This window comes from Ornithodoros turicata, chromosome 9, assembly GCF_037126465.1.
Source record: "Ornithodoros turicata isolate Travis chromosome 9, ASM3712646v1, whole genome shotgun sequence".
NCBI lineage: Eukaryota > Metazoa > Arthropoda > Arachnida > Ixodida > Argasidae > Ornithodoros > Ornithodoros turicata.
In genome coordinates this window covers 3,803,109-3,830,272 of record NC_088209.1, presented here as the reverse complement: position 1 = coordinate 3,830,272, position 27,164 = coordinate 3,803,109, and the positions used below count along the sequence as shown (strand labels likewise).

Sequence of the window (27,164 nt, the reverse complement as noted above, 5' to 3'; positions counted from 1 at the left end):
GTTCGACATTGCAACACTAGAACCCACAAAACATTTTATGGATGTGGTAATAGTTATGAGAAATCGCCTTCTTTGAGGCTTCAGATTGCATATAACACCCATTCCGGGGTTTTTGATCATTTCAGTGGTGACCTATTTGCCGTTGTACGCCAATTTCCCCAATGGGAATTTGCCGACTACCGATGATCGGCCGTCCATCGACAGTCTGTCGGCAAACAACTTGATCGGTCAAGAATGATTGAAACAAGCATGGGCCAATGTCACTAATAGGGTATGTTGGTCAACAGACGCTGGCCCCACAGCACGCCTGACACCTTGTTGATGTGTCGTTCAAGCGTTAGCATGCATCGTCTGGCCAACATTGGGTGGTCGTCGCGAAGAGATTCACCGAAAAGAACGCCCAGGCCGCTCTTTTTTGGTAATACATATCGCGAGATTTAAACCATATCCTGTTCTCGATCCCAAGTGGAAAGTGCCGACAGCCAACCATCGGTCAGCGGTCGGCTTTTCGTTGGCATGCAACTTAGTCGGCCATTACACCTTGGACCAACGTCACAGTGATGTCACTCATAATTGTTGGCGAACGACGTTGTGGGCGATTTGCGGGTTTGCTATTGAGTTTTGCAGAATATGGGCGGGCCAATGTTGGTCCTGCATTGCAAACAAACCCTAAAACAACGCAGCTGCTACTCAAAAGAAAAAGACAAGGCGCTCTGACGGTTGTCAAAAAGTCGGATGATAGTTCGCTGTTGCATAACTTAGAGGAGGACGGTGGGCGACTATAGGTGCATGTGATTGCGTGGTTTCTTAACAAGGACCATGGTTCGCCTGACCGACCTGTTGGCTCAGCCCAATCCATCGGGCGAAGACATCGAAGCTGTTCTCGAATATCTCGTCACGAAACGACAAGCTCTCTACGACCTTGATCGTTCCATCTTAGAGGCAACCCCAGAAGATGAGTTGGACGCAGAGCTCAGCGGCGCGTTGGAATACGAACTGAACCTCGAAGAGGCCATCACACGAGCACGTCGGTCGTTGAGACGCATCCCGAGTTCGGCGCCCGTTGTCCAGCAGCGCTCTGATGCCTCGAGGTCTGTCGCACTTCTGAAACTCCAGATCCCAAAGTTATCCGGCAAACTTCAGGAATGGCAACAATTTTGGGAGCATTTCGACGTGTCAGTTCATTCCAACCAGGCGCTAGCCGCTGTCGAGAAGTTCAAGTATCTAGCGTCCTACCTCGTCGACGACGCGAAGCACACTATCGAAGGCATACGCATCAATGGGGACAATTACCCCACTGCCATCACGGCCCTCAAGCACAGGTACGGCCGGCCAGGTTTACTGACTTCCGAGCACATCGACGGGCTACTAGCTCTTCGTCCAGTGACATGTTCTGGACAGGTATCCCAGTTAAGGCATCTGCTTGACGAGGTCTCATTTCGCACGTCTGCGTTAGCGGCGTTGGACGTCCCCAAGGAGCACTACGCTGTTATCTTTGAACGCGTCATCACGCGGTGTCTTCCCGAGGATCTTTGTGTCCTCTTTCGTCAACGAAGGCTAGATGCGACCGATGCCTCACGTCGAGAACGCGGCGGCGACGGCGCTACCGCTGCCTCACGTCGAGACCCCGGAGGAGGTGGCGCAGTAGATACGCCGACGGAAAATGTTGAGGCGCTTATCTCCTTTCTCAAAGTCCAAGTCGAGACGCGGGAAGATGTTGCCTTAACTCATGCAACCGGTCAGGCCTCCCAGCGTCCGAGCCGAAATCCAAGCATTCTCCCTAGCGCGGCGACTGCCTCAGCCCTAGCAGCGACGAGCGGGCGTTCTCCGGGGCTAATGGATCATCAGCTACGTTCGAGTTCTCGCCCCCCGTCTGACTCGTGCCCGTTGTGTGGGTCTACCGATCACCCGCTTCAGTCCTGTACAGTCTATTTGTTCCCCGCCGACAAGAAGCTACATATCTCGAACAGGCAGATGTTTTCGATGCGGGAAACCTGGTCATCCTTCAAGACTGTGCAGAACGGCGGCGCTGTTGTCCTGCGCCAATTGCCACGGCCGGCACCTTTCTGTACTGTACGACATCCAGAGGCGTGATGCTCCACAGCGCACCAGCGAGACACCCGTTTCTCAATCGGGGAGGCAGCATTCGACTCCGCAACCCCTCAGCCGTACCACGACGTCACTAGCCTCAAGTCTGGAGAATACTGGGGGAATTGCTTGGCTGCAAACTGCTACAGTGTGGGCGTCTGGCCCGGCGGGCAGAAGGCAAATTCGCATCCTCCTCGACACCAGAAGCCAGCAGACGTTCATTCGACGTGACCTTTTGCAGCAGTTGAGTTGCGAGGTCGAGGGTGAAGAGAATTTGTCTGCATTCTCATTTGTGGCGACGCATCCCAAGCATTACCGGTGCGAGCAGGTCACGGTGCGCCTCGAATCCCTCGTCGACCGCGACTCCGATATCGTATTAACAGCTCTTGGCGTCGATGACCTTTGCCACGTCGTTGTTCCGCCATTGGGCATCAAGACAATCAGGGTAATGCAAGAGCGCGGCTTGCCATTCGCCGACACATGTCAGACCGCAGAGATTGGAGTGTTGGTGGGAGCAGACTACTATTGGAAGGTAGTCACCGGTCATGTCGAACGCCTCGCTGTCGACCTCATAGCCATTGAAACCATCTTCGGATGAATTGTACAGAACGTCGGGGGTCCCTTCCGTGGAACGATATCCTCGTTGGCGTCAGTTTTCTTCCTCGCACACGAAGATCAGGATCACTTCGAGAGTATTGACCCGTCAGAGATGTGGCGTCTGGACGCCCTCGGCACTGCCGACCACGTTACCAGCGACGAAGACTCTGTGGCCTCACTTTGCTTCTCAAGTCAAGTAGAAAAGCGTAATGACCGCTATGTGGTTCCAGTTATGGTTAAGGGCTCTGGACTTGCAGCCAAAGCAAACAACCGGGTAACGGCGGCGCAGCGGCGGGTCGCGCAGTTGCGGCGTTTTCGTTCTTCCCCGCAGCTACTTCTCAATTACGATTCCGTCATTCGGGAATACTTTCAAGAGAGTCATGCCGAACGGGTTGCTGATGTCTCGAACCAAACCGACAACGTGTACTACATGCCTCATCACGTCGTGATCTGGAAAGACGCCGTAACGACAAAGTTCCGCGTCGTTTTCGATGCCTCGTCTCACTGCCCCGACCAACCGTCTCTAAACAGTCTCCTCATGAAAGGACCCAAGCTGAACGCCGATCTCATACATCTGTTACTGGTCCTTCGCTGCAGCACTGTCGTCCTCACGGCAGATATAAGAAAGGCGTATCTACAAATCAGTATTCGAGCAGATGATAGAGATTTCCTTCGCTTCATATGGGTGCAGGACATCGCCGCCCATGAGGGCCCTCAGATCGAGGAGTGGCGCATGACCAGGGTCCCCTTTGGCGCCACATCCAGCCCTTTCCTGCTGGCGGCAACATTACAGCATCATCTCGCTTCCGTGGCCTCTCGATACCCAATGACTGTTCCTTGGCTTCGTACAGGGTATGACCCGCTTGGCTATCTCGCACCCTTCATCGTAACCGTCGAGCTCCTGTTTCAAAATTTATGGCGCAAGTCGTTGCCATGGGACGCTGAGTTCGCAACGGAAGATCTTGTGGTCTGGGAGAAATGGAAGGCTGAACTGTCAGACATCGATGCACTGCACCTGCCGCGTAGCGTCTTTCCGCAGAGCAAGGCCCTTATTGATGTGCATTGCTTCGCTGGCACTAGTCCCAAGGCCTACGGCACAACAGTATACGTTCGAAGCCGCCCTAATAACGGCACGACTTCTACGCCTCCATTCAAAGAACTCTCGTTGCCGCGTCTCGAACTGCTGGCATGTCTGCTGTCCACGCATCTTTGTCGCCATATCTCGACGGTAGAAGCCTTAATGGTTGCCCCCATTCACTTCTGGACGGATTCAAGCATCGCGCTCCAATTGATTCAGTGCGACGCGAACACTCGCCCCGCCCTTGTCCAGTCGATGGTGGCAAAAATCTTATCGTCTTCACGACCGGAACAATGGCGGCACTGCAACGGACGCGACAACCCAGCAGACCTAGTGACCCGCGGCATCTCCGCCAGGTGCCTACAGAACAGCAGCTGCGGTGCAGTGGTCCTCCCTGGCTGTCCGCAGGCGATATCGGCCCTCCTACCATCCCAGACCCAAAGGTCAATGACACCCGTATGACGGTGAGCGCTGCACCGGAAGCTCCCGATACCGAAGTGATCGTTCATCCAGTGTCGGCTACGCAGAACTGGATGGACCCCTCAGCTTACAGCACCCTCTCTCGACTTCTCCGCGTTACGGCCTGGTGCGCTCCCCAACAAACCATCTACATTATAGGGATGTCCTATGGACATACCGACCTGGATATTGCGACGTCTACAGGACGTCCATAAAGGTCTTGCAGACGTATTGCGGATGTTTCTGGGACCGTCAAAGTTGCATCCATGGATCTCCGTGATAGGTCCACAGGACGTCTTTGTTGACGTCTTTGGGACAGTGCTAGGAGTTTTTTTAAGTAGTGCAGTTTTGTGTATTGCACTGCTGCTACTTGCACCAGAACGTTGTCACCAGTTGTCTTGCACCAGTTGTCTGTTATTTCCTCCCTGTCTCAGGTCTTCACGTCACCAGTATGAACCAGCTAGTATGCGCACTTTCACTATTATCGATTGCTAAATGCAGCCTTTTTATGCCCATTTTCAGAGTCAGGTAGGGAGCAATTGCTAGCAATTATTATTTATTGTGTACATTTAATAGAAAATATCACTTTCAAATATATTGTATCACAGCTTGCTTGCTTGCATATACATTTTATATTTGTAACAGTACATACAGGGTGGGCGCTATAAAAGGTCAGTCCATTTTTGCGCGTGGAGAGATACATACTTGACGGACAGACTTCCGCTACTATAGAGTGCATAATTTGTGCCAGAAAAGCCTCCGAAAAAATTGTGGTTACCAGGCACTGCATATCAAAGTAAATACGACCACGCAAACTTTCGTCATCATGCATATCCTATGCGCTATACCGATGTGAACACGGCGGTCTCAAATTGTTGTGTATAGCATCCGCCTAGGGGCGCCAGCTGACACGAATTTGTTTTCGGTTTTGACGCCGCTAGCGCCCCTGGGCGGAAGCTGCACTCGACTAGTGGCAGACTGCTGTGTTTACATTGGTATAGCGCATAAGAACTGCAGGAAGACAAAAGTTTGCGTGGTCGTATTTACTTTGATATGCAGTGCCTGGTAACCACAATTTTTTCGGAGGCTTTTCTAGCACAAATTATGCACTCTGTGGTACCGGAAGTCTGTCCGTCAAGTAGGTGTCGCGCCACGTGCGAAAATGTGGCTTACCTTTTATAGCACCCACCCTGTATATAAAAGTAGACCTAAGTACTCGTGCCATAAGATATCACAGATTAGGTCAACCCGACCTAAGTAGGAATACAGCATAAAGTCGAGATACAGTACTGTGCTGGACAAGACTTTACGGAACACGTTCCGCTGCATTCTTTCCTCAGAGTAACACGCTAGGAGCGAATGGTACCATACAGACAAAAACAGGCGACTGGGTTACCTAAGCATATGTCTAAGTCCTTATCGTTCCATTCGATGCTACTGTGTCACTCTAAAGAAGGAATGCGCCACAGCGTGTACCGTAAACTTTTGTCCAGCACTGTACAAGTAAAATTAATGAATAAAACATGTTGCTGCAAAGAATGCCCGACTCAAAAACGCATGGGGAGAATGCACGTAAATAGGAATACAGCATGAAGTTAAAATAGAGTACCAGTAAAATGACTAAAACAAGTAGCTGCAAAAAAAGGAAAAGAACAGTCTACTGAAAAACTATGCAAATGCACATGGTACAAAAATAGGAATACAACATGAGGTAGAAATATTGTAAAAGTCAATTGACTAAAACACGTTGGTGCAATGAAAGTCCACTGAAAAACTAGACTTGTCATGTCAAATGAATTAAATGAATGACAAAAATAAAAAGTCACGTTGTAGCAAGTCGTCACTTTTTTCGATGCAGAGGCAAATTTACTGGGAGGGAGTTCCATCACTCCTTTGAACAGCGGCGCTCCTTCGCGTGTCTGAGCCAGGACTTTATAGAACATTCCACTTCCGTTCGTGTAGCTCCTGAGAACTTCCTGTTCATTCTGATTGCTTCTGAAATGAAATGAAGACAGGTGGTATTAACAGCTACGTACTGTATGGAGGTGGCTTGGGCAGTTTGAAAATGCTACATGGTATGGAAGTAGGTCAGCTGTTCGTGCAACCTATCAGTGTTTTGCCTTTCCCTTCATGCACCCAGAACAGTCTCATTGGGTCGCTATCAAATAACGTAAAAGCAACTGGGTGATTCCATCTCAACTCAGGCGGGGTGGTCCGGACACCATCACCGATTTCATTTGAAAAATATATGCTGTACCACAACACGAATGCACACAGGAGCAATAAATATTTTGGCTCTATGTGTTGTGGTCCACCAGAAAAAAAATCTGAACGAAATTGACCCTGCGGCGGAGCTTTCTGACAGAGCGACTGACATTTTATTCCACGCCAGCGGAGGGTCCCAGAATATTTTTTTTTGCGCAATATATCAGGCACAATGGTTTTCAGCCTTTCTAAACGGCACGGGTCAATTATGTTTTGAACTTCAATTAAGAATTGCCAAAGTTGCCCCAAAGTTCCGGTTTTGGTCATATTTGTCTCTGCGCTGTACTCGTCCTATGCATGCCATCGAGATATATGAAGTACGGGCATGTAGGTCGAAGTAGGTCGAAGCGTGCTCTGTAAATTGATATCAAATTTGCATGTCTGTACCTTGTCCCCTTTTGGCAAGTCTGTGTAGAGTACAGCTATGCTCTCAAAAATTGGGTTTTTTGGACTGCAGTTTCTCAAAAGATTTTCTTCATATTTTGTAGTTATATAGCCCTGGCTATGGTTTACATGTTTCCGCAAAATGAAAGGTTCCCTCTCAACACTTAACAGGATTATTGGCACCTCCTATTGCCGACATCTCTGACCTTGAATGACAGAGCTCAGGATGCAGATCTACCGCAAATCGCATGCTAGCAATAACTTTGAGTGTTTCTGACTCGTTTTTCCCACTGTCTGATCTCCACTTGTGTTAGCTCGTTTACTGGAGCTAACACAAGTGGTCGGTTACTCGTGGAATTTGTTTGTTTAGGCACAGGTGATGAGATATGAGAGCAAGCACGAAAATGTTTACGTAGTACATGTTATGTAAACGGCATCTGTAGTCATCTTTTTCTTAACTTGAACACAACTACAGCTGTTATTCATTGTTTTCCTACAGCATATTTATTTGACCTCTTGAATTTAGAAAAGAAATCTCTTTAAGGGCGTTTCACACTGCAAAACAAAACACCAAACAGCGACCAGACTCAGAACGCTGTCGCCGTCTGCGTTCCGTGTTTCGTCGATATCAATGTCACACTCTCAAGACAGTGCCACCAACGCTACAACGAGACACATGTTGTTGCGGTAAATATTTTGCATGCAGTTGGTTTTTGCACCTTCGCAAATTGTATGGGAAATACGATGGGTAGAAAATCCAGCGAACCAGTAAGGAAGTATGAAGGGAAGTGTCCCAGGACCACAGCCGCCATAGAAAACAAAATAAAAAAAAAGAAAAAAAGAAAAAGTAGGTTGTCACGTAACGTTTACACAGAATGGTTCATTGCTTATACATACCAAAAATAACCAAGGGTGCATGAAGAGTGCAAAACTTTTTCTTCCCTTTCTGGCCAAACCAGCTATATTCTTCGGCAACACGATTTGTTAGCATGTAAGCTAAGATGTTCCTGGTAGCATGGCCCACGTCGTTTCCTCCAATGCACACAAGTTCCTGCGCCTACATCAGACAGAACATATAAACATGCATGCATGTAATAAGCTGCAATGCGAGAGCATTTGCAGCTGCATAACCTGTGATTACCGTATGCAAACTCATCATATTTATATTATACAGAGTGCCCAAGCTAAGTGTGAACACCTTTCCCCCACTCACATTGGGGATGAAGGAAATAAGCATCTCCGAAGATGCACAATGAACAAAAGAAAAAAAGACGGTGTTCTTTCACGAATGTTTAGCGAACGATCTACCAAACGGATTTTTGTTCTGAAATCTGCTACAATATCAGGTGACCGAAAAAACAAAACAAAAAAAAATAGCAAGATGTTCTCACTAGGACAACTTTGTAGGTTTTGTAATTAAAATTTTAATTACTATTGAAAGTGAAGACATTGTCTTAGGAGTCTGGTGATGCCCTCCTAAGGAGTGCCATTCAGCATACGCTATGTTGCAACTGATTTCATCTTGGAAAAAATGATATACAGGGAGTGTGCAGGAAAACGTGACCTGCATTTAGGAACTGGGCTTGTTGTCTACCCAACTAACGAACTTCCGTTGACGCACGATGACGCACATTTATGCGTGCGAAATCTGCAGCAAAATCAATGAAGCCATACTGAGCAACGAAAACGTCAGCCTCCGTGCATCAGAATTGAGCAACATGGCTGTCGTAGGAGAGTTGTGTTTAGGCACCGATAGGGGAGTTACCGGTGCAGAAATCGAAACGATGTCCCACATGGATGCTAATTGGTAGTGCCCCCAGCGGTGCCTGCAGATAACTCTCCTGAGACCACCATGCACTACCATGTACTGTCATCACCGCCCTATTCTAATGCACGGAAGCTGACTAGGATTTTCGATTTATGAATCCCTCGATATATGAACAATTTTTCGGGGAACCGAGGATGTTCATAAATCGAGGGTTCACTGTATATACTTTATATTTAAGAGTATGTTCACACTTAGCTTGGACACCCTGTATAAAATCAATTGCAAAGATTGTGAGTTCAAAGTCTAAAGAGGACGTGCAAATTTGGTGGCTGAGCACAAATTGCTCAGCACTCCATTTTCTGCGACAGTTTAAATATTTGTCAGAGATATGGAAGATGACGCTCTCATTAAAACATTATTAGCTTATTAGCCAAGTGTAAATTGTAAAGTGTGCGTCCAACGCTGGGATTGTCTCATGCAACTTACACCTCAGTAAGCTTACCCATGGCATCGTTAACAGCTGCAAATAATTTCTAGTACTTGTATGTTTTAGTGTCAGAGTCAATAGTGTCAATATCCGTTTCGTGTTATCATATCAGTATATGTTGTTCTTGGCAGAAGACACTGTCTTTTTTCCTAAAAGAAAAAAAAAAGACCAGCCACAGCAGTAACTTATATTTATACTTGAGTTCATATTTGAGATCCACACATATTATGCGGAGCAAGAACCTCCATTTCCGGAAAACAGGAGTCTGTATCTGGTCTTGCATTGCGCCCATCCTTGGTTATATCTTTCTGACTAAGTCAAACGGATCTCACGCTCTGAATGTCCACAGTACAAGAGGTATATTTTTAGTCTAGGGTCTATTCAGTCTATTTTTAGATGTACAGATGAGTGAATGTTCTTATTTGAGGGGTCATGTGGTTTGAGTGAGAAATAGGCACTCCATCCTGAAAGGAAGATTAAACAGGTGTGCTGGGCATATAAACCATGTGGCAATATGTTGCTTTCTCTTAAGAAGTCATGGCCACATCAAATGCCTTAGTCTTTGCGATCTGGTATCAGGGTTGAATGATGCTGGGTATCCTGTGTTCCTCTTGAACTCGGTGGCTCAGTCCCTTATCTGCGATGTACTCTCTTTCGTAGGCTGTAATCACAACTACACCCACGAACGACGCAATATCTGTGCCACATCTTATGTTCATAAGTGATCGCACAATCTGAAGAAAATAGGACAAAGGGCCAACGTTAACAGTCTTCACTGCCCCTTGTAAAGTGGCTTCTCTAACAGGGTCCAGCAACCTGGTACGCACAAATGCCAGCAATGGGTGCATGAACAACCAGTGCACAGAACATGGGAACAATGTCCGAAGACAAAGAGTCACCTGGCAGTCAGCATCCCACTTTAGCATTCTAAATGTATAAATATGTACATAGACTGAAAAGTGTTATGTTCCAAAATCATTACAACTACTCGTGAATTGAGACGACTAAGTACACACGGGACAAGACAACAATGAACCAAAACACTTACGAGCAACAATTTCCTTTCTTCACTTAGAGATGAATCAAACTGCTCGAAGTCTTCGGAAGATGCAAATGGCTGTTTTATTAGTGCTCCTAGTGGTTTCGCAGCCGTACTAGTGACCCTCTGTGCGCAAAGTTCATGGAGTACAGCACTGTCCCTTTGTTGTGTCAGTCGCACCAGGTGTAAAAGTTGCAGGACCTGCTTCTGAAACTCTGGAAACAGCATACAGATCAGTTACAGAATGCAGTAAACTTGATGGGAACATCATTGACCACAGTCATGCATGCGCTGGGCGAAAATACAATAACTAAGATGAGACGAAGCACACAAAGCTCTACTTTCAACAGTGAGCTCCACTGACAATCACATCCAGTTTTCACAGTGGGGGAAAAGGTTATCTCTGTTTGTCAATGGTAATGATGGTATGCCAACATATGAGTGTGACGGTTTATTGGTCAATACATTTATAAAAGGAATACCTGTTGTGGAGGCAACATTTTCGTGCTGACGTGGATGACTAGTTGCTTCACCACCTGTTGATGTAATCTCGGATTGTAATAACAGCGCACATCCACCAAAGAATCAAACCAGTGCTGCTCCTATACACAGTTGCCGACCAATTTTTCATAATTGAAAGGACCACATAATCAGTCCAATTTATTGAGCAGTCCAAATTTTTAAACATTCCATGCACTGTTTCAACAAAATTTTATTTCAGCACTTCCACAGCCTTCAAATAACAGTTGACGTGCACACATGGCATAATGCTGGCATAATGGCACACAGGGTCAGTGCGCTTTGTTTCCTGGAGTGGTCAGAATTGTGGAGTCCCAAAATGCACTGTAGTGAGTACATTTTGGCACTTGGAAGAAAAAAAACATTCTAATCAATGAACGTGCTCAAACCGAAAGGAGTAAGAGGAACCGGACGATTTATCCGAAACACAGTCCAAAATGTTGGAAGTGGAAATTGTTCAGCTCTATGTGGTTTTTGACGCTACCAAGATTTGTCTGAAAAATTTGAAACTCTAGTCTGAAATATTGATTGGCGACTGTGTCAACGATTGCTATTAAGCTTGCATCATTTCCACATTAACATAATTTTAGTTTTGTTTAAACAGTTTGTTTCCTTACTCATTCCAGCAAATGATGTACCACACATTTCATCTAATGTGCCAGAGATGGTGTCATGGATTGAATCATCATTGCTGCCTGCAAAGGGTGAACCACATTAGAACAGGAGATAGTACAGACCACCTGCTATATCAAATCCTACCTTGGGAGCTGCAAGGTCGAGCAATGGTCTTCTTGCCTGCAGGTTATTCCAGAAAGATATTAGTTATTTCCGGACAGAATACTATAGCCTATGACCTGTATCCTGTATGAGACACACCTAAAAATAAATATGACTTACCTGCTGCGTGGCATTCTGGAAAATTGTGAGGGATTGGAGGCACATCAGGAAGTGTGTTGTCGACGTCTTCAGAGTCGGAAGACTCTGGAAGGGGAAACACTCGTGGACGCTTCGTCCTTCCTGTGAAGAAAGTAGAAGTTAAGTTTTGTGGAAACACAAAGCATACAAACATATTTTTATTTTATTATTTTAAGGATCCATCAACAGTCTACACCTCTGTGGCGCTATACAACAATGGAGAAAGAATGGGAAAAGCAACAGAATAACACGACATACAAGGTAATATCTTCAAATCAAATCAATTTTATACAATTCGCAATGTGACTGAGAGTAAAGACAAAAAAAATAACGCAGTGTGACTTGACGTGACACAAACTTAACAACCTAAAAGAGCCATATAGCTACGCTAGTTGCTTGACACCTGTCTATGTCTGTTGTATCTTGGCAGCAGCAAGCAAATGAAAACAGCCACTGGTTGTCAACAGAAAAGAAAATGTTGACATTTGAATTAGAAGTATCAATAGCTATAAAATGTTTCACATAGAGGAGAAGCGTTTGCAATAGTGGGCAAAAGAACGGACACTGACGTTTAACGCTTCATGGCACGAAACATGCTTCAAACCAATACGAAGCAGAATAGATAATAAGAATGAACAGGGATTACCAATTGTGGGCTCCTCCGATTCCTGGATGAGACGGCATGGAGGAAGTCGCTTTCGTCTGCCATCGTCGCTCATGTCTGAATTTAAGTCCGAAATATACTGAGCACGGTCAAGCTTGGCATGAGCTTCAGCATACGTTGCTGCAAATTTACAAAAAAATTGTCACTGGGATTACGCAGTAGTAACATGATGCATTTTTAAATGCAGATTTGTCCCCACAATTTGTAATTCAGATAGGATGCCGCAGTTAAAAGATCAGCAGCCAAAGCTCCACATGCACGCTTTAAGGAAAGGTGGACAATGATATACCCTTTAGAGTGATAATGGCTTGTCATAAATGTGTCCAGTCCGTGTGGTACTCCTAAATCCTTACATGCTAACTTTGCCGCCCTGGGTGGCGAACTGGTACCATTCACGTGCACAAATGAATTGTCCAAATGAATTGTCCTAGAATCATGCGGTCAACGAGATTTGTTCTTACTATGTTTTTTGCCACCTTCTGACGTGCGTGTAATGTAACCTAAGTTTGATTATGTAAATTTTTGCAAAGTGAACTCAGAAATTTGCCAAGTAAAGGTCACTTTTTTACCTCACCAACATGAAGATCATGCCGAATTTACTCTAATTCATGATAATTGACAGAGATACTCAGAATCTATCCTATCTGAAAAAATAGGCGAACATCACGCTTCTCAAGGCACTTCAGTATAACGCACGAGGACTTTTCGAGCGCAATCGCTGTTAGTCCGACGAAAGGAGGTTTGAAACACAGATGTGACGATGATTTCACTGAAAAATTTGTCGCACGCTATCCTGTGCGAGCTCCGTAGAGCATGATTTTCAGCTATTTTTTTCCAGTACGATAGCTCCTCAATATTCCTATCAAGTATCATGAACTTGAGTAAACTCGGCACGCACTTCACATTGCTGGGGTAAAAAAGTGACCTTTAGTTGGAAAATTTCAGAGTTCAGTTCGCAAAAATTTACATAACATGCATGTTACATAACATGAACATCAGGAGGTAGCAAAAACATAGTAAGAACAAATGCAGTTGATCGCATGATTCTAAGTGGCGTAGTTGTTTTATTTAAATTCAATGACGTTTTCTGGGACACCCTGTATAATGTACTAACTGCCATTGCAAATTAGCCCAAATGCGAGAAAGTATTCGACAACATAGCACAGGTCATGCACTGAATTATGAAAGAAGCATTACCTTCGTGTGAAACCAATTTCCAATGGGAAAGTGTGCAAGGCATAGTGTGAATATACAACCTATGTTTTATTATTGATATGCTCAACTGAATTTTATTGAACATTTCAACAAAACTGCTCAAAATATATAGCTCACTTAACTTCATACTGAGAAGCAAAAAATAAAGGGAAGGGTACAAATTCAGTATGGTGCTGCCACTGCCAGCAGTAGAAAGAGCATTTTGTGGCGGGGCAAAGTAGATCTTTGTTGGGCACATACTTCAGGTCACTAAATTTTGCGTAATTGAAATTTGATTGCAACAATGTATACAATGTAAGATGTAATAATAATAAATGTAAGATACAATAAGATACAATGTATGGGTCTACTCTTGGTTTGAGAACACATATTTTGGATTATGTGTGAAGGATAACTGTTCAATGCCATTCCAGCAATGATGACAATTCGATAACAAATATTGAAATGTGATTTCTTGGTAAGTCCGTTACATTGTATGTGAACTAGAATTTTTGCCAAAGATTATTCAATTATTTTATTAGTTAATAATTAACTATTTGAACTGGCCAAAGAAATATTTTAGTGGTTCCGCTCCAAGGTAGTGCCTAATGCTCCGGTTTGGCTAAAGTAAACTATTAATAATTGTTCCTGTTGCGGAACACACAATGGGAAAAAATAAATATAGTTCAGGGATTCTAAGCTATTATAATAGGTGGAGGCATAAATGAAACATATTGAATAAACCAGCTCTGTAACCAGTACCAGTGACACACAGCAATTGATTTTCCATTCTGTACCCAATGAGCAGAGGATGTGCAACACATGTACTCACAGAATACTCCCATGACTTGGATGTCATATCTGTCCCAAGACTCTTGTGGTGGGGCACTTTTCAGGATCAGCTTTTTTGCCTTGTCTGAGGGCAACTTAGGCCATTTGCATATTGTTCCTTGAACCCATGACCCGGGTACCACTTCCACTTGTTTTTGGTTAACGAAGTTCACAAGAATGTACATACCTAGGAGAACGTCAGAACTTAAGCACTGCACACTGATAGAGTTTGGTTCCATTGTACACAAGTTACATAAAACAAAATGGTCTTCTCGTTGACGCAGTCGATTCAAAAGTGTCAAGGTACAACAAACCGAAGCGTACAACGATCTTTCACACCTGGAGACCACTTAGTGGAGCAGTGGCACAACCACATGTTTGTCCTTATGAGGCATCATTACCATCTTCTTAGCTCCCGCTAATGGCCAGCACTTCAGATGAGACAACTGTGACACAAGGTGTACACCAACACGCGAGGATTCGAAGGGCTGATTATAGAGGTCTGTCCTGGTACGAAATTCCTGACCTATGATGCAAGGCTCTTGCGTAGAACGTAACATGGCGATATTGCAAATCAGCACAATCTCTCCAGAGGCAGTTTTACAACAGTTGTCCCCTTCTGCAGCCCCAAAGGTGTAATCAGAAACTTTTGCGAGACGATATTCTGGGCCCCTGCATTCAGGTAGTAGTGGTCCACTATTGTGCTGTTGAGAGAATGTAGCTTTGCTGGTTGCCAGAGAGTGTTTAGGAATCAATGCACTCTGTCTCTCAGAAAGCCTGTTGAAAAGCTGCTCCAAAGGGCCATTATTTTTACGCAGCAAACGCTTCAGACACTGCATGTAGTTCTCAAACGGGAACGCACTAAAGTTGTCTAGGCAGCCGTGAGCTTTTACATCTTGTGAAATGTGTATAAGACAATGGACATTGAATGAGACGTGGTGATCTCCATACAAGGATCTGAACCCAGTTACAAAGTGACGCAGTAGAGCATCAGCATATTCTGCATGATGCTGACACATTTCTTGATTTGCCAAAATGAAGATGGCGCAATGGAGGGTGATGAAATTATTGTATGCAGCTTGAGGCAGCACACATTTCAGAACAGCTGGCCCTATGTAAAGAAGCATGGTGCGGAACTCGGTGGCCTTCCACCTATCTAGTTCGGCGACCGACCTGGGTTTTCTTGCAAACTCACGAGGCATGTGGGGTTGTAGTGCCACGCACTGATCTGATAAGAGGTGTCTATCAGTGGGGCTCAATAGTGGTCTCGGGCCCGTAACCCACATGTTCAGCAGTTTTCGCATCACGCCCAGGCACACCAGATGCATATAATCCAAGGGGGCACACATCATACAGTCAATTTCAAGCTTTGTCAGAATACTTTCTCCTTTGTGATGTTCAATATCATCTTGGTTCCTAAAGCTGTGATTTGTTCTCAGCGGAGCTGCCATTTCGAGGTAACACATTCGGTTTGTTAAGTATTCGCCTTCCACAGTACACTTTGGGCAACCAGCCCGGGCATTGTGGCCTTTTGTGCAAAAAATGAATGCTCGTGCAGGAGCATCACACACAATACTCTGCAGAACTACAGTATAGTGCTTATTATTAATAATGAGTCCTGACTGGAGGAGCTCTTTCATGTCCTCTACAAGCTGGGTGAGGAACTCACTTGGACATGCTGGCTTTTCGATCCCTGCGTAGACACCAACAAGAAATGGGCTATCTGCACCGGGTACATTGGCTAAGCACTGTATAGGCCATAGCTGTTGCCTCGAGCTCTTACTAATTGGTAAGCCATCAACGTTAAGGCGCAGCGGTATACAGGCTGGTAGATTGCTCACATGGGATAAGGTGGTGGTTAGCCCGCTAGCAAGGCCAAAATGGCAGTAGGTTCCAGTGCCCATTCGCGAAGTTCTCGATGCTGTATTACGAGGTGTACACAACAGGGCACGTGAATCACTAGGAAACTCTGCGTGGCACGGGTGACTTTTCAGAATCTTTAAAAGAGCGCTGACAGCTGCGTGCGTTATATTATGCTCAATTGCCCAACGCCTTAGAGCGCTCAGAGAGCTCAATAAATCTGAGCGGTCTTCAGATCGTTGTTCGGTATCCAGTTCTGTTATACCCCATCCGGGTGTCACGTTTGCGTTCTCATTTAGCAACGTTTCCGTTTCCAAATGTGCTACACTCGCCGACGCAGTCAAAACCGCTTCTTCGATATTCGGTCTTACGGCACATTCAACCGAAGAACTGCTATCACTAGACGTTCCTTCTGCGCCAATATCGCTTTCCAAATGTTCGTATTGAACAGTTCCTTCGTTAATCGAGCAGCAAGCGTGACGGTCGTTGTCTTCGTATGAGGTGTCTGCAGAAATCGCTGTGAGAGACTCTCTCACTTCCCGCCGCGCCTTCATATACACGTAGCGCTTACCACGCACCTTTGGCATCGTTACCACTTCGTGTATCTTTTCACATAGAACTGCAAAAGCTCACCTTTGAAGCTCAACAAGTACAACAGACCGCAACTGACGCAACAAAGGCAGGAAAAGGCGCGCAGATGATGATGGTGATCACGATGTTGATGGTGCTCCCTCCTCAAAGCAGAACCGCTTGAGAGTATCCGTGGAGCAGACGACGCGCGTATCTGTGAGAGAGTCGTTGCCGATCATCTAGAAATACTTTTATAGTTCATCGTAGGAGAGTTTATTCCGCGCATTCTAGTTTATTAATATTCTACAAATAATATTGTATAGATTCCATCAAGATAACATAATTAATGCATATCTGTCAGTGTGACGTCGTGTCCATGTAGTGCAAATGTTACATATATGACAGCGTAGTTGTGATATTACCAATGTGCTGTGATCTGATACGATGATACCCCTTCGCAAGTTTGTGCTACATTACAAAAAGAAGAACCCGACGATATCCTGTGGATGTCTAAAGGATGATGGGTTCCGGATCGTTCTGGGACTTTTATGGATATTTCAGCTACGTCCAGAGGACGTCCACGGGAAATCCAGCATGGATCAGGACGTCTGGATCAGTTGTGGATGTCCTGGGGACGTTGATGGTTTATTGGGTCGGTTCGTCCGCAACAGTAGGCCCCGCCAACCGTGTACAACGGGTCCACTTACGTCCGAAGAGCTTCGGCACGCCGAAACCATATGGCTCTCACATGTCCAAACCGAAGCCTTTCGGCACGACATCTTGGCACTCACACACGGCAGTGTTGCTGCAGCATCTTCGTCATTACGTGTTTTCCAGCCATTTCTCGACGCCTCCGGAATACTGAGCGTCGGCGGTCGTTTTCACCAACTTCAAGATTCGTACCAGACCAAGCATCCCATCCTCCTGCCCCCGAAGCATCGATTCACGGAGCTCATCATACTCGACGCTCACCAGCGCTTCCTACACGCCAGCGTGCAAGACACCATCGCCGAGGTCCGAAGCACATTTTGGGTTGTCCGCGGACGGCAAACAACAAGGCGTGTCCTTCACTCATGCTTGACCTGCCGCAGACTAAGCGCGCACCTTGAGACAGCCCCAGTGTCACCTCTACCTCGGGAGCGTATAACGCCGGCAAATCCGTTCACAGTTGTCGGCGTAGATTTCGCGGGGCCGCTCTATATCTCAAGGTCAGCTTCTCCCAAGACGTACGTAGCCCTTTTCACGTGCGGTGTCACAAGGGCCGTCCACCTCGAACTTGTGTCCTCTATGAGCGTGCCTGATTTCCTGCTTGCCTTCCGACGGTTCATCTCTAGGCGTGGGGTACCCTCCCTCATCTTTTCCGACAACGCTCGCACCTTTCGCAAATGCTTGTCCCTCCTCTCCCTGGTTAGCGCAAGAGATGTCCTAGATTTTGCCACCCTGCATCGCATCGTCAGGCGATTCATTGTTGAGCGAGCTCCTTGGTGGGGAGGCTGGTGGGAACGGCTCATACGAACTGTGAAGGAAGCCCTAAGACGCTGCCTTGGGAGAAAGCGCCTCACCATTTAACAGTTGACTACGACACTCTGTGAAGTAGAAGCCATCGTCAACTCCCGCCCACTCACGCATATTGGAGCTGATCCCGGGGAGCTTGAGCCACTTACCCCATCCCACTTTCTGTTAGGGAAACGAGCAGTGGCTTTGCCTGATGAATTCGCCGCCGATGCATCACGCCAGAACGACCTGCGACTCACTTTTCGTGTCATTCAACAGGCAAGGCAGCAGTTTTGGAAGCGCTGGACGCGCGAATAGCTCCTTCAGCTGCGGTCAGCGCACGCAACCACCTCGCCAGCAGTGTCAGAGACTCAACTGAGAGAAGGCGACGTCGTGCAAGTGCAAGAAGACCATGTCCGTCCATCGTTTTGGAAGTTGGCTCGCGTGTCAAGCGTCATACGAGGGCGAGACGACGTCGTACGGGCGTGCTCGCTGCGCCTGGCCAACGGGTCATCGATCGTCCGACCCGTCCAAAGGCTTTGTCGCCTCGAAGTTGACGCGCCCCAAGTCTCTGCGCGGGATGATGTTGCATAACTTAGAGGAGGACGATGGGCGACTAGGTGCATGCGATTGCGATTAGCGCGCGGCTCCTCGCTCGAGTTGGGGTTCAAGGCACTTGTTGGTGTTGGTCACCTGGAGCTTCGGTCTGCCTGACTCATTTATGTAATATTGGCCATCGACTCTTTCGGCCGGCCAACGTTGGCGCAATGTTGCATACTGATAGGCAGAGCGAGTTTTGGCAAGCCGTCGGCGAAGGGGCAGACCTGTACCAAGAACCAGCTCGTTGGCTAAGCACTTGCCAAGCACGGCTAGGTTTGCCAGCTGAACTCTTGCCAAGCTTGGTCCAATCTTGGTCCAATCTCAGTATGTTTCCTTGGGGAGAGGGAAGCGTGGAATGGTGTAGCACTTCATAAGTTCGACTTTGGTTTGGCCACGACATTGTCTCGAACCCAAAGAGTAAGAAACAGACACGTTATCTTCATGGTGAGCTAATACGATCAGCAATTCCTCATTTCAGTGTTGTTTGTGTACGCATTGAATTAAACTTAGACACCTCACCCTTCATTTTGACTTGCACATGAACAGGTCTCTCGAATTTGTGGAAGCTCGCGGGACAACCTATACAATTGGGTATCTGTTCCTGCTTACGAAAGAAATGCTAACGCTTGTCCCGTCCTAGAGATGACAATACGAGGAATGCAATTGATTTCCTTTGTGATCTGTTTGATTCTGGTGGTCACAGGCATATTGGAAGCTTTTATGATTCTCACTCTATATTTTGCACTTTGAAATGCTGTTTCATTGTGCGAAATTTCTGTGCTTTAGAGGCATGCCCAGTGCCCCCTGTGAGAAATACATGCACAAACAAAGGATGATCAATCGTCACTGTACGCTGCGAGACAATTGAGTATGAATAACGTCCATCCAACGTCGGGCCTATTGCTCTATGACTGTGGGGCCCATGGTCGGCCCATCGATAACAATAGATTGCTGCGTAGTGTGAAGCCAGGGAAACCCCAAGCTGTGACCAATCTCGGTTTTATGCTGGCACTAACGTAGCCCTATGTCGTTTAGGTCGGCCATACACGTTGGCCCAAACTACAGCAGATTAAGTCAGGCCACGTTAGGCCAATGTCAATCCCCAATCTTGGCCCAGTGACTTTTATGTAGGTCGGGCCGACAACTTTTAGTCTGACACTGTACATTGGGTCGACTTTGTGCCAACATTGTTTTTCCCATTGGGTCGATCCCTCCTTCACGATGGGTCCGAAGCTAGGCCAGTTGTTGCCTCGCCATGTACATGGTTTTGTCTTTGTCGTAGTATTTGTTTTGTTTTATTTTATGTAATTATCGTGTTTTAACTCATTTCTTTGTATTGACTGTTGTTATGGTGCACCATTAGGAAGGCCCTCGGCCGTTCATGTGCACCAGAAAAATAGAAATAAATTAATACACACATAAATAAAACATCTCGCGTTCATGACTTTATCAGTATACGAAGGCCTTAGGTGGGGTCATGCCAATAGCATCAACAGAGGCTTCTCTTCAGAGGCATCCCTATCGTTAACAAAAGTTTTATACCTTTTCTGTGCCTGTGCACATCAATCTTTGCAACACTTTGTCAATTTCTTATTATAAATTTCCCATGTTTTCCCTCTTACCAGTCCAACTGCAGCCATTGGTGCAGGCTCAGGCATTTTGCAGACCTCTACTATTACACTGTAGCTCATATCTTTGCAAGTTGTTGGTGTTTCACTCAGGAGGTGATCTACATCCTCTGCGAAGATGAGATATGGTAATGGCCAAGTGTCTTCCCTATGCTCTTTATATCGAAACGTGGTCCCTCATGGCTGTCATGGCTGTTGAAAGCGTGCCAGGTCAAACCTAGACACATTATCTCGAAGCTTGTATACATTGTTTCCTGAACCCTCAGTTACAAGATCCTCTTGTGGACTACATTGCCACTAAGCATTCCCGAGCATGGCATTTGCATATTGCAATTGTACAAGCTTGTTCTTTTTACCTTTTATTACGTCTACCTTTTATGTCATTGTTGCAGATAGAATTATTGTAACAGAAAAATCAACTACACAAAGCCTGTGTGTGTTGTTTTGTATTATTTTTTGTGCCCTCAATACTTTCTAACAAGAAGTTGGATTTTCTCCACACTACCTCCTTTGTTCCCTTTCTCTAATGTACATCAGTATAAGTATATGTACCATGTGTGTTTGTATCATGCCTAATGAAGGACAGACTCTATTCAAATGCTTGTGTTTCAGTAAGATTATTTGGTTGTTTCAGTCTCTCATGAGTATGAGTTCTGATAATCCTACCTGTGTCAGTAAAGGGAGCCTGCGACCTTTCTGGTAGGTTTTGTTGGTGAGGTCTATTGAGGTGATTTTAATATTAATCAGCTCGAGTAATCACGGAACCTGTTCAACAGCAAATACTACAAGATGTCATTTGAATCTGTGACAGCATAAGGCTCTATGAATTCACACCTTGGCTGCACTGGTCCCATTGAAAAGGATTCTGCAGGACGTTCCCTGCAGCCATCTTGTTCACTTCTGGCCGAAGTTTCCAAGATAAATTGTTTTCAATTGGGCATTCGGCTTTTGTGGTCAGAAGCGTGATGCGAACATCAGTGACCGCTTTGTGAGATGCACCAGAAGTTCTGAATATGATGCACATTTGATGTACTTCTTCTGGTCTGGTGAAGCAGAAGGCACAACACTGCAAAGTCGAAGAGCTTTGGTATCTGCAAACTTGTATCAGCAGGCCATTCAAAACTGTTGTCTTCAGATTTCCGGAATGACTCAACATCTGGTTCCACCAGTGCTGCAGATATTGTCATATCATGCACCTGCAAGGCATGGAGAAGTTAAAATGTTAAACAAAACGAGAGCTTGACCCAACTGTGAGCATGAGTGTGTATGGACAATAGGTGTTGAATTCATCACTGGATAAAGGTTTAGAGGTGTTGACGGTAAATCATGCATTGACACGCTTTTACTTCTGAGTTTCACATTCCTGTCAGTCACGATGGAAGCCTGTGTCACTGATATGAATGAAGAATGCAGTCAGTATCTATAGCGCATAATTTATTTGACACTTATATTCTCCTGCGAGAGCTCAGGGCTCCCCAGGGGAAGGGGGATATTGCGTTTGGTACATTACACAACGTAGGCATCACAAAAATCGATTTGAATTTCAAGTGAACCACATGTAATGTATCATTCCTGTGTATTGGTAAACATATACCTCATCTGCACTGGTGTTCGCATCGTCAGACGTCACATGTTGAAACACTGGTGTCGGGACTGCTGTCCGTGTGATAAGTTTTTGACCGTCCTCTGGTACCATTTTGTACAACCCGTCAGAGAAATGGATTAATCAAATACGGCGTGGCTCACGAATGTCTTGACCAAGCGCTTGCAACAACTTTTGTTTCCGTGCATTTTCTGTTGGGATCTTGTGGTACACAACGTCCCCTGTCGAAAGAGCACATTTGGTGTATCCCCGAACGTTACAGTAGATACCTGGCATAGCTGTCAGGTGAAGCTTTGTTCAATTTTGGCAGGAAATAAAGTTTTTTGCGTACACAAGCCTCGCAAGGCCGTAATAAACTAAACACTGTCATCGTGCAATATGGTTTGGAGGAGAGCAAACAGAGGGCGCTGACGACCGTGCTGACAGTATTTTGCTATACTGTTTCTTCGATATTTTGAAGAATTGTCTCAGTAATTCTTGTGATTCTAAAAGTAGTGTTTATTGGAGATTAGTAGCCGGTCGTAAGCTGATTGTGTATTACTTAGGTATCACGTGACTGGAGTACTCCCATCATGACTTTTTTTAGCTGTTACGGGGCGCAACCTACCATCCAATTTAATTTTTCTAGTTTATGTTGTGTAATAATTAACCTGCTTTGAGTGCTTAGGCTCTATGTGTGGCATCACACAGGCAAACACTACCAGGTCGCACAAAGAATCAGGGGGGTCAAATTTCATTTTAAAATTCATTTAATGGTTTTCAGGCCACCTGTGTGTTTGCGGGAGCTGTGTCCATTCATTACTACTGATGTACTGGTGCAAAATGACCCTGATGTGGTGCTTAACATCATGTTGAGCTAGGTCGCGCATAGAACTGCACGTAAGTCCTGTCCCAGCAAACCATATACATCCCAGGTACATCCTGGCGATATCGCAAATTGGACGTCAGGATATCCATGGGAGCTTCACAGAGAGCCCGTTCACATATTAAGTACATTAATGCGGCTGCCATGTTCCTATTGTTTTCACATCCCAGAACCGTCGCATAGACATCTATTTTTGGTATTTGCATGTTCCGGGGATATATATGCTATTTTTGTGTTGAATCAATTTCAAATTCATAATAATTGATTGCCATAGCAAATGAATGCTGCACACACTAATTTAAGTAAAACAAAAAGGCATCTGCTTTTGGCAGCACGCACAACTTGGGGAGGTGTGCCCAGCGACCTTTCGGCCATAATCCAAGACCATTGCATACCACCCATAATTAAATGCGCTTTCGCCTTTCACCATACGAGACGCAGGCTTCCTTTTTGGTCCCTCCACCGCGTACGCGGATTTTAAGAGATATCAGTGCGAGCATATACCGAAATACAAATTTTTGAAGTATGTTCATCAAGTGTAGTGTTGCGTATCACGTTTGCAACGGTGACAACGTCTATGCAGTCAACTTGTGAGTCTGCAAACGACGTCAGTGTATACATGCGAACGTTCTTGACACCCCATCCTGGCAAATATCATGTTTTTAACTCAAGCTACTGTCTGCAATGTGATTACTTGGTAAATAAAGTAGTAAACCCCAAAATTTTCCCCGTTTGTTGACGTCATGACACTAAGGGTCACGTGTCCTACCCGTCTACGAAAAATAGCGCGCGCTTGCTCTTTTATTTTTACATGAAAGAGATGTCCCAGGGATATAGAAATAAGACACTTTTTGAAGTCACATTGTGGATGTACAGGTAACGTCGCATAGACGTGGCGGACATATGCGACGTGTGCGACCTTTGTGGGACGTACCTGGGGATATTTCTGGTTTACTGGGGTATAATGTCACTCCATTTGCGCAAAATGCGTAAGCGCAACAAGTTGTTTGCGAAATTCTTAGAACATCGCACACAAGCCAACTCGCTCAAATACAAACAATTCAGGAGTTCCTGCAATAGCGAGCTTGGAGCAAGCAAGATGGCGTACATCAGAAACCAGTCAGAAGTAAGCAATAGATCGGTGGTCTGGAAGAACTTAAACTCTCTCATGGAGCGACGTGAACCTCAACACCCAAGGAGAAAAGCGACGTCGGCACAAAGTCGGCCCAATGTACGGTGTACGGTTAATCTGGGGGAGGTTGGGCCAACGTACATAGCCGACCTAAACGACACAAGGCCAAGGTAGTGTCAGCATAAAACCGAGATAGGTTGCAGCTCGGGGTCTCCCTGGCTTCACCCTAGCTAGCAATCAATTTTTATTGATGGGCCAACCATGGGCCCCACAGTCAGAGCAGTAAGCTCGACGTTGGATAGACGTTATCCATACACCATTGTCTCGCGGCATAAGGTAACGATTTATCATTCTTTATTTATTGCTCGTATGTTTCACAACGGATCTCGTATTGCCAACTCTTGGATGGGACGAGCGTAAGCATTTCTTTCCTGAGGAAGAACAGACAACACAAAACATTTTTCGGATTTCCCAAAAGGTCCCAACGTCCCACGTACTAAGAGCGCTCTTCCTAAGATATTGACGGGACGTACCTGACAAAAAAGCGCACCTCTCTTTCTCTTCTTGTTCTCTTTCATGTGCGCCCTTTCCCAAGTTTGCGGAGATGAGGGAGGAGAGAGAGGTGAAGCGGGAGTCGCACGACAGTAGTGCCACTGGAGGTTGACAATCCCCCTTCACAACTGCATTTTGCCTGGTCTTAGAACGGCATAGAAATAAATAGCGTGTGTGGGATTTACTTTTCTTTAGATATGTATATCACTAACTTCATCCCTTTTGAAAGCTAGTGTGAATTGTTTAAGGTATGGTACTACGGCTGTAGCGTGGCGAGGCGGGAAAAACGACCTCCTTTGTTTCCCTGTGCTCCGTTTTGACGGCGCGCTGTTCTTCAAGTATTAACGGTACTGTAAAGCAGCACCGATCAAATGTCATTTAGTGAGGCTATTCGATAGTCCAAGATACCAGGACAAAAACTGCGCAAGTTTCATTCCAATCGACGGTGCAATTAATTGGAAAATTACGATTAAAAATTACGGGCAACACTGTACTAGGTATTCGAAATGAATCCGTACTCCTGACACATACGGCGGCAACCACATTGCATGCGTATAACACTGGGACCGACATAACAATCCACCACAATCCACAGTAAAATCCGCCCCTGCAATACACACAACGATCCACATCTGAGGATAAACGGATAAACGAACTGAAATGAAATGCTGAGCCGTTGAAAAAAAATGTGTCGACAAAATGTCGACAAAATGCGTCGGGACTTGTTTGTTAACAGAGTCACAGAGAGAGTTTGTTAGTTCGAAAGAGGCCGCGAACAGAAGGAGCGCGCAGGCGCAGCAGAGAAGTAGGGAGGGCCTCCATTGAACAGCGGCCAGCACTGGGTTACTTCGCAAACAACACTGTTAACCAGACAACAAGGTTTCAGAATGCATACGTAAACAGGAAAACTAATAATATGGTTACTAAAATAACAAAGTTCCGACGTAACAGTGTGTAATACCAATTTTCAGTGTTGCCCGCTGTACAGGAAATTGTTTGACACCAGGCGTCGCACCCCTCCACTACGCCGTATCTTTCATGGCAAATTAAAAATAGTTACAGCGCGTTGTCGGTCCTATGGTTCCGCATATGGTATTTAGAAGCAACATAGTCTCTAGTCATATCACCGGCATATCATGCTCGTCTACTGCTTTACAGTACCTTTAAGTGAGGTGATGCGACGAGCGGGAGCAATGGGCGGCGAAGCAGGTACGTATTTCACCTTTATTAACATAAAATGTTTCCAACATTGGTTTAACTTGGGTAATAATTAGATAGTGTGGATAGCTAGTCAAGTGGCGAATGCTTTGGAGTGTGCGGCGCATTGTCGACGCACTCCATGGAGAAATCCAAAAGCAACCTTTCACCGCCATGTGAGGCAAGCAGCTGTGGAGAGCTTGAACCTACTTGAGTCAGCAGCAAGCAGTGATTCTCCTAGTTCGGTTTTTACCGAAACCCAAGGTACAGACTTCAGTGTAACCGAAGAGCCGTTTCCTGGATCGTCATGGTCTGCTCGTCGATTCGAAAATGAAGCCAGAGTAACTGAAAACCTTGGCAGGTCCTACTTCCATTTCTCTTGGTATTTCTGCAAGGAAGATGATCTTAACCGACAAGGTGTTACACATCATTTATTGCCGTGTAGCCTAGTGACAGCTGTTGTAAGCCACCAAGGCAAACTGCATTCTGGCATGAAGTCAGTAGTAAGTACTGACCACGTTTATCCGGAAACGCACATCTTCGTCTGGACGCCATTAATGAGCAATTAGAGCTAATCGGGACCCCCCACATCAATCAGCACCCTCCAGGGAGCCATCACACTAATTGGGGAATGTCTATCTCGCGTCCAGACCAGTTGTGCGTTTCCGGATAATCGTGGTCATAAAAAATAAAAAAATAGGCAGAAAATAAAATAAGAAGATAGAAATAGAGTGGAGAGAAACAATTTATTCGAAAATCAACGATGCCGCGTTGAAGAAGCCGCTCCGCAACACCCGAGTGACCAGCGCCCGCCATGTTGGTAGTTTGCACCCAGCAGTTGCAGAGATCGACGACAGGGGGCCACTTAGTTGCAAGGCATCACACCAGATGGCGCCACCATCGTAGCTCTAGACGAGAAAGATAGCGAACAAGATACTAGCGGCAGGTAAAAATGACAGCACTGCTAAACAAGTCTAGGCATGCGAAAGAAAAGGTCTAACCGCTACTGCTAAACAGAAAACAGTACACATCGGGAAAAAGGCTTACGGGGACGATCGCTTAGGCCTAACCACAACACTACGCAGCTAACACAAGGCGGGAACCACACATCGCTAAACATGCGCCAACAGGCTTGCTCACCGCAAAACAAGTCTAAACATGCGAGAAAAGGCTTAACACGAGCGCGGTCAAATCACTCGTTGGTCACAGCCAAACACGGCAAACATACGAGAAAAGGAGCGCGTCAATCACCTTTTCCCCCGCGGCAACTTCCAGGCAGAAACTGAGCGAGCGCGCGGAGCGCACGTCCGTCTTCCGCGACAGCCCGAGAGAAACTGAGTGAGGCGACGCGCAGCGGCAGCTATGGATGCGCGCG

The 27,164-nt window shown here is 45.8% G+C and overlaps 2 protein-coding genes across 2 annotated transcripts; one reads left to right on the top strand and one right to left on the bottom strand.

Annotated features, from left to right (window-relative positions):
• Nucleotides 1–5,900: 5,900 nt before the first annotated feature.
• LOC135369208 (uncharacterized) lies at nucleotides 5,901–16,817 on the bottom strand. Its single transcript, XM_064602840.1, has 10 exons — nucleotides 16,782–16,817; nucleotides 14,290–14,373; nucleotides 12,246–12,383; nucleotides 11,582–11,701; nucleotides 11,444–11,479; nucleotides 11,302–11,379; nucleotides 10,648–10,701; nucleotides 10,175–10,380; nucleotides 7,769–7,928; nucleotides 5,901–6,217 (listed from the first exon to the last, which is right to left on the bottom strand). Exons 2-10 carry the CDS (start codon nucleotides 14,300–14,302, stop codon nucleotides 6,108–6,110), a joined length of 915 nt encoding a protein of 304 aa, XP_064458910.1. The 5' UTR covers nucleotides 14,303–14,373; nucleotides 16,782–16,817; the 3' UTR covers nucleotides 5,901–6,107.
• Nucleotides 16,818–17,162: 345 nt separating this feature from the next.
• LOC135369147 (uncharacterized) lies at nucleotides 17,163–18,287 on the top strand. Its single transcript, XM_064602808.1, has one exon. The coding sequence runs from the start codon at nucleotides 17,163–17,165 to the stop codon at nucleotides 18,285–18,287; it is 1,125 nt and encodes a 374-aa protein (XP_064458878.1).
• The last annotated feature ends 8,877 nt before the right edge of the window (nucleotides 18,288–27,164 follow it).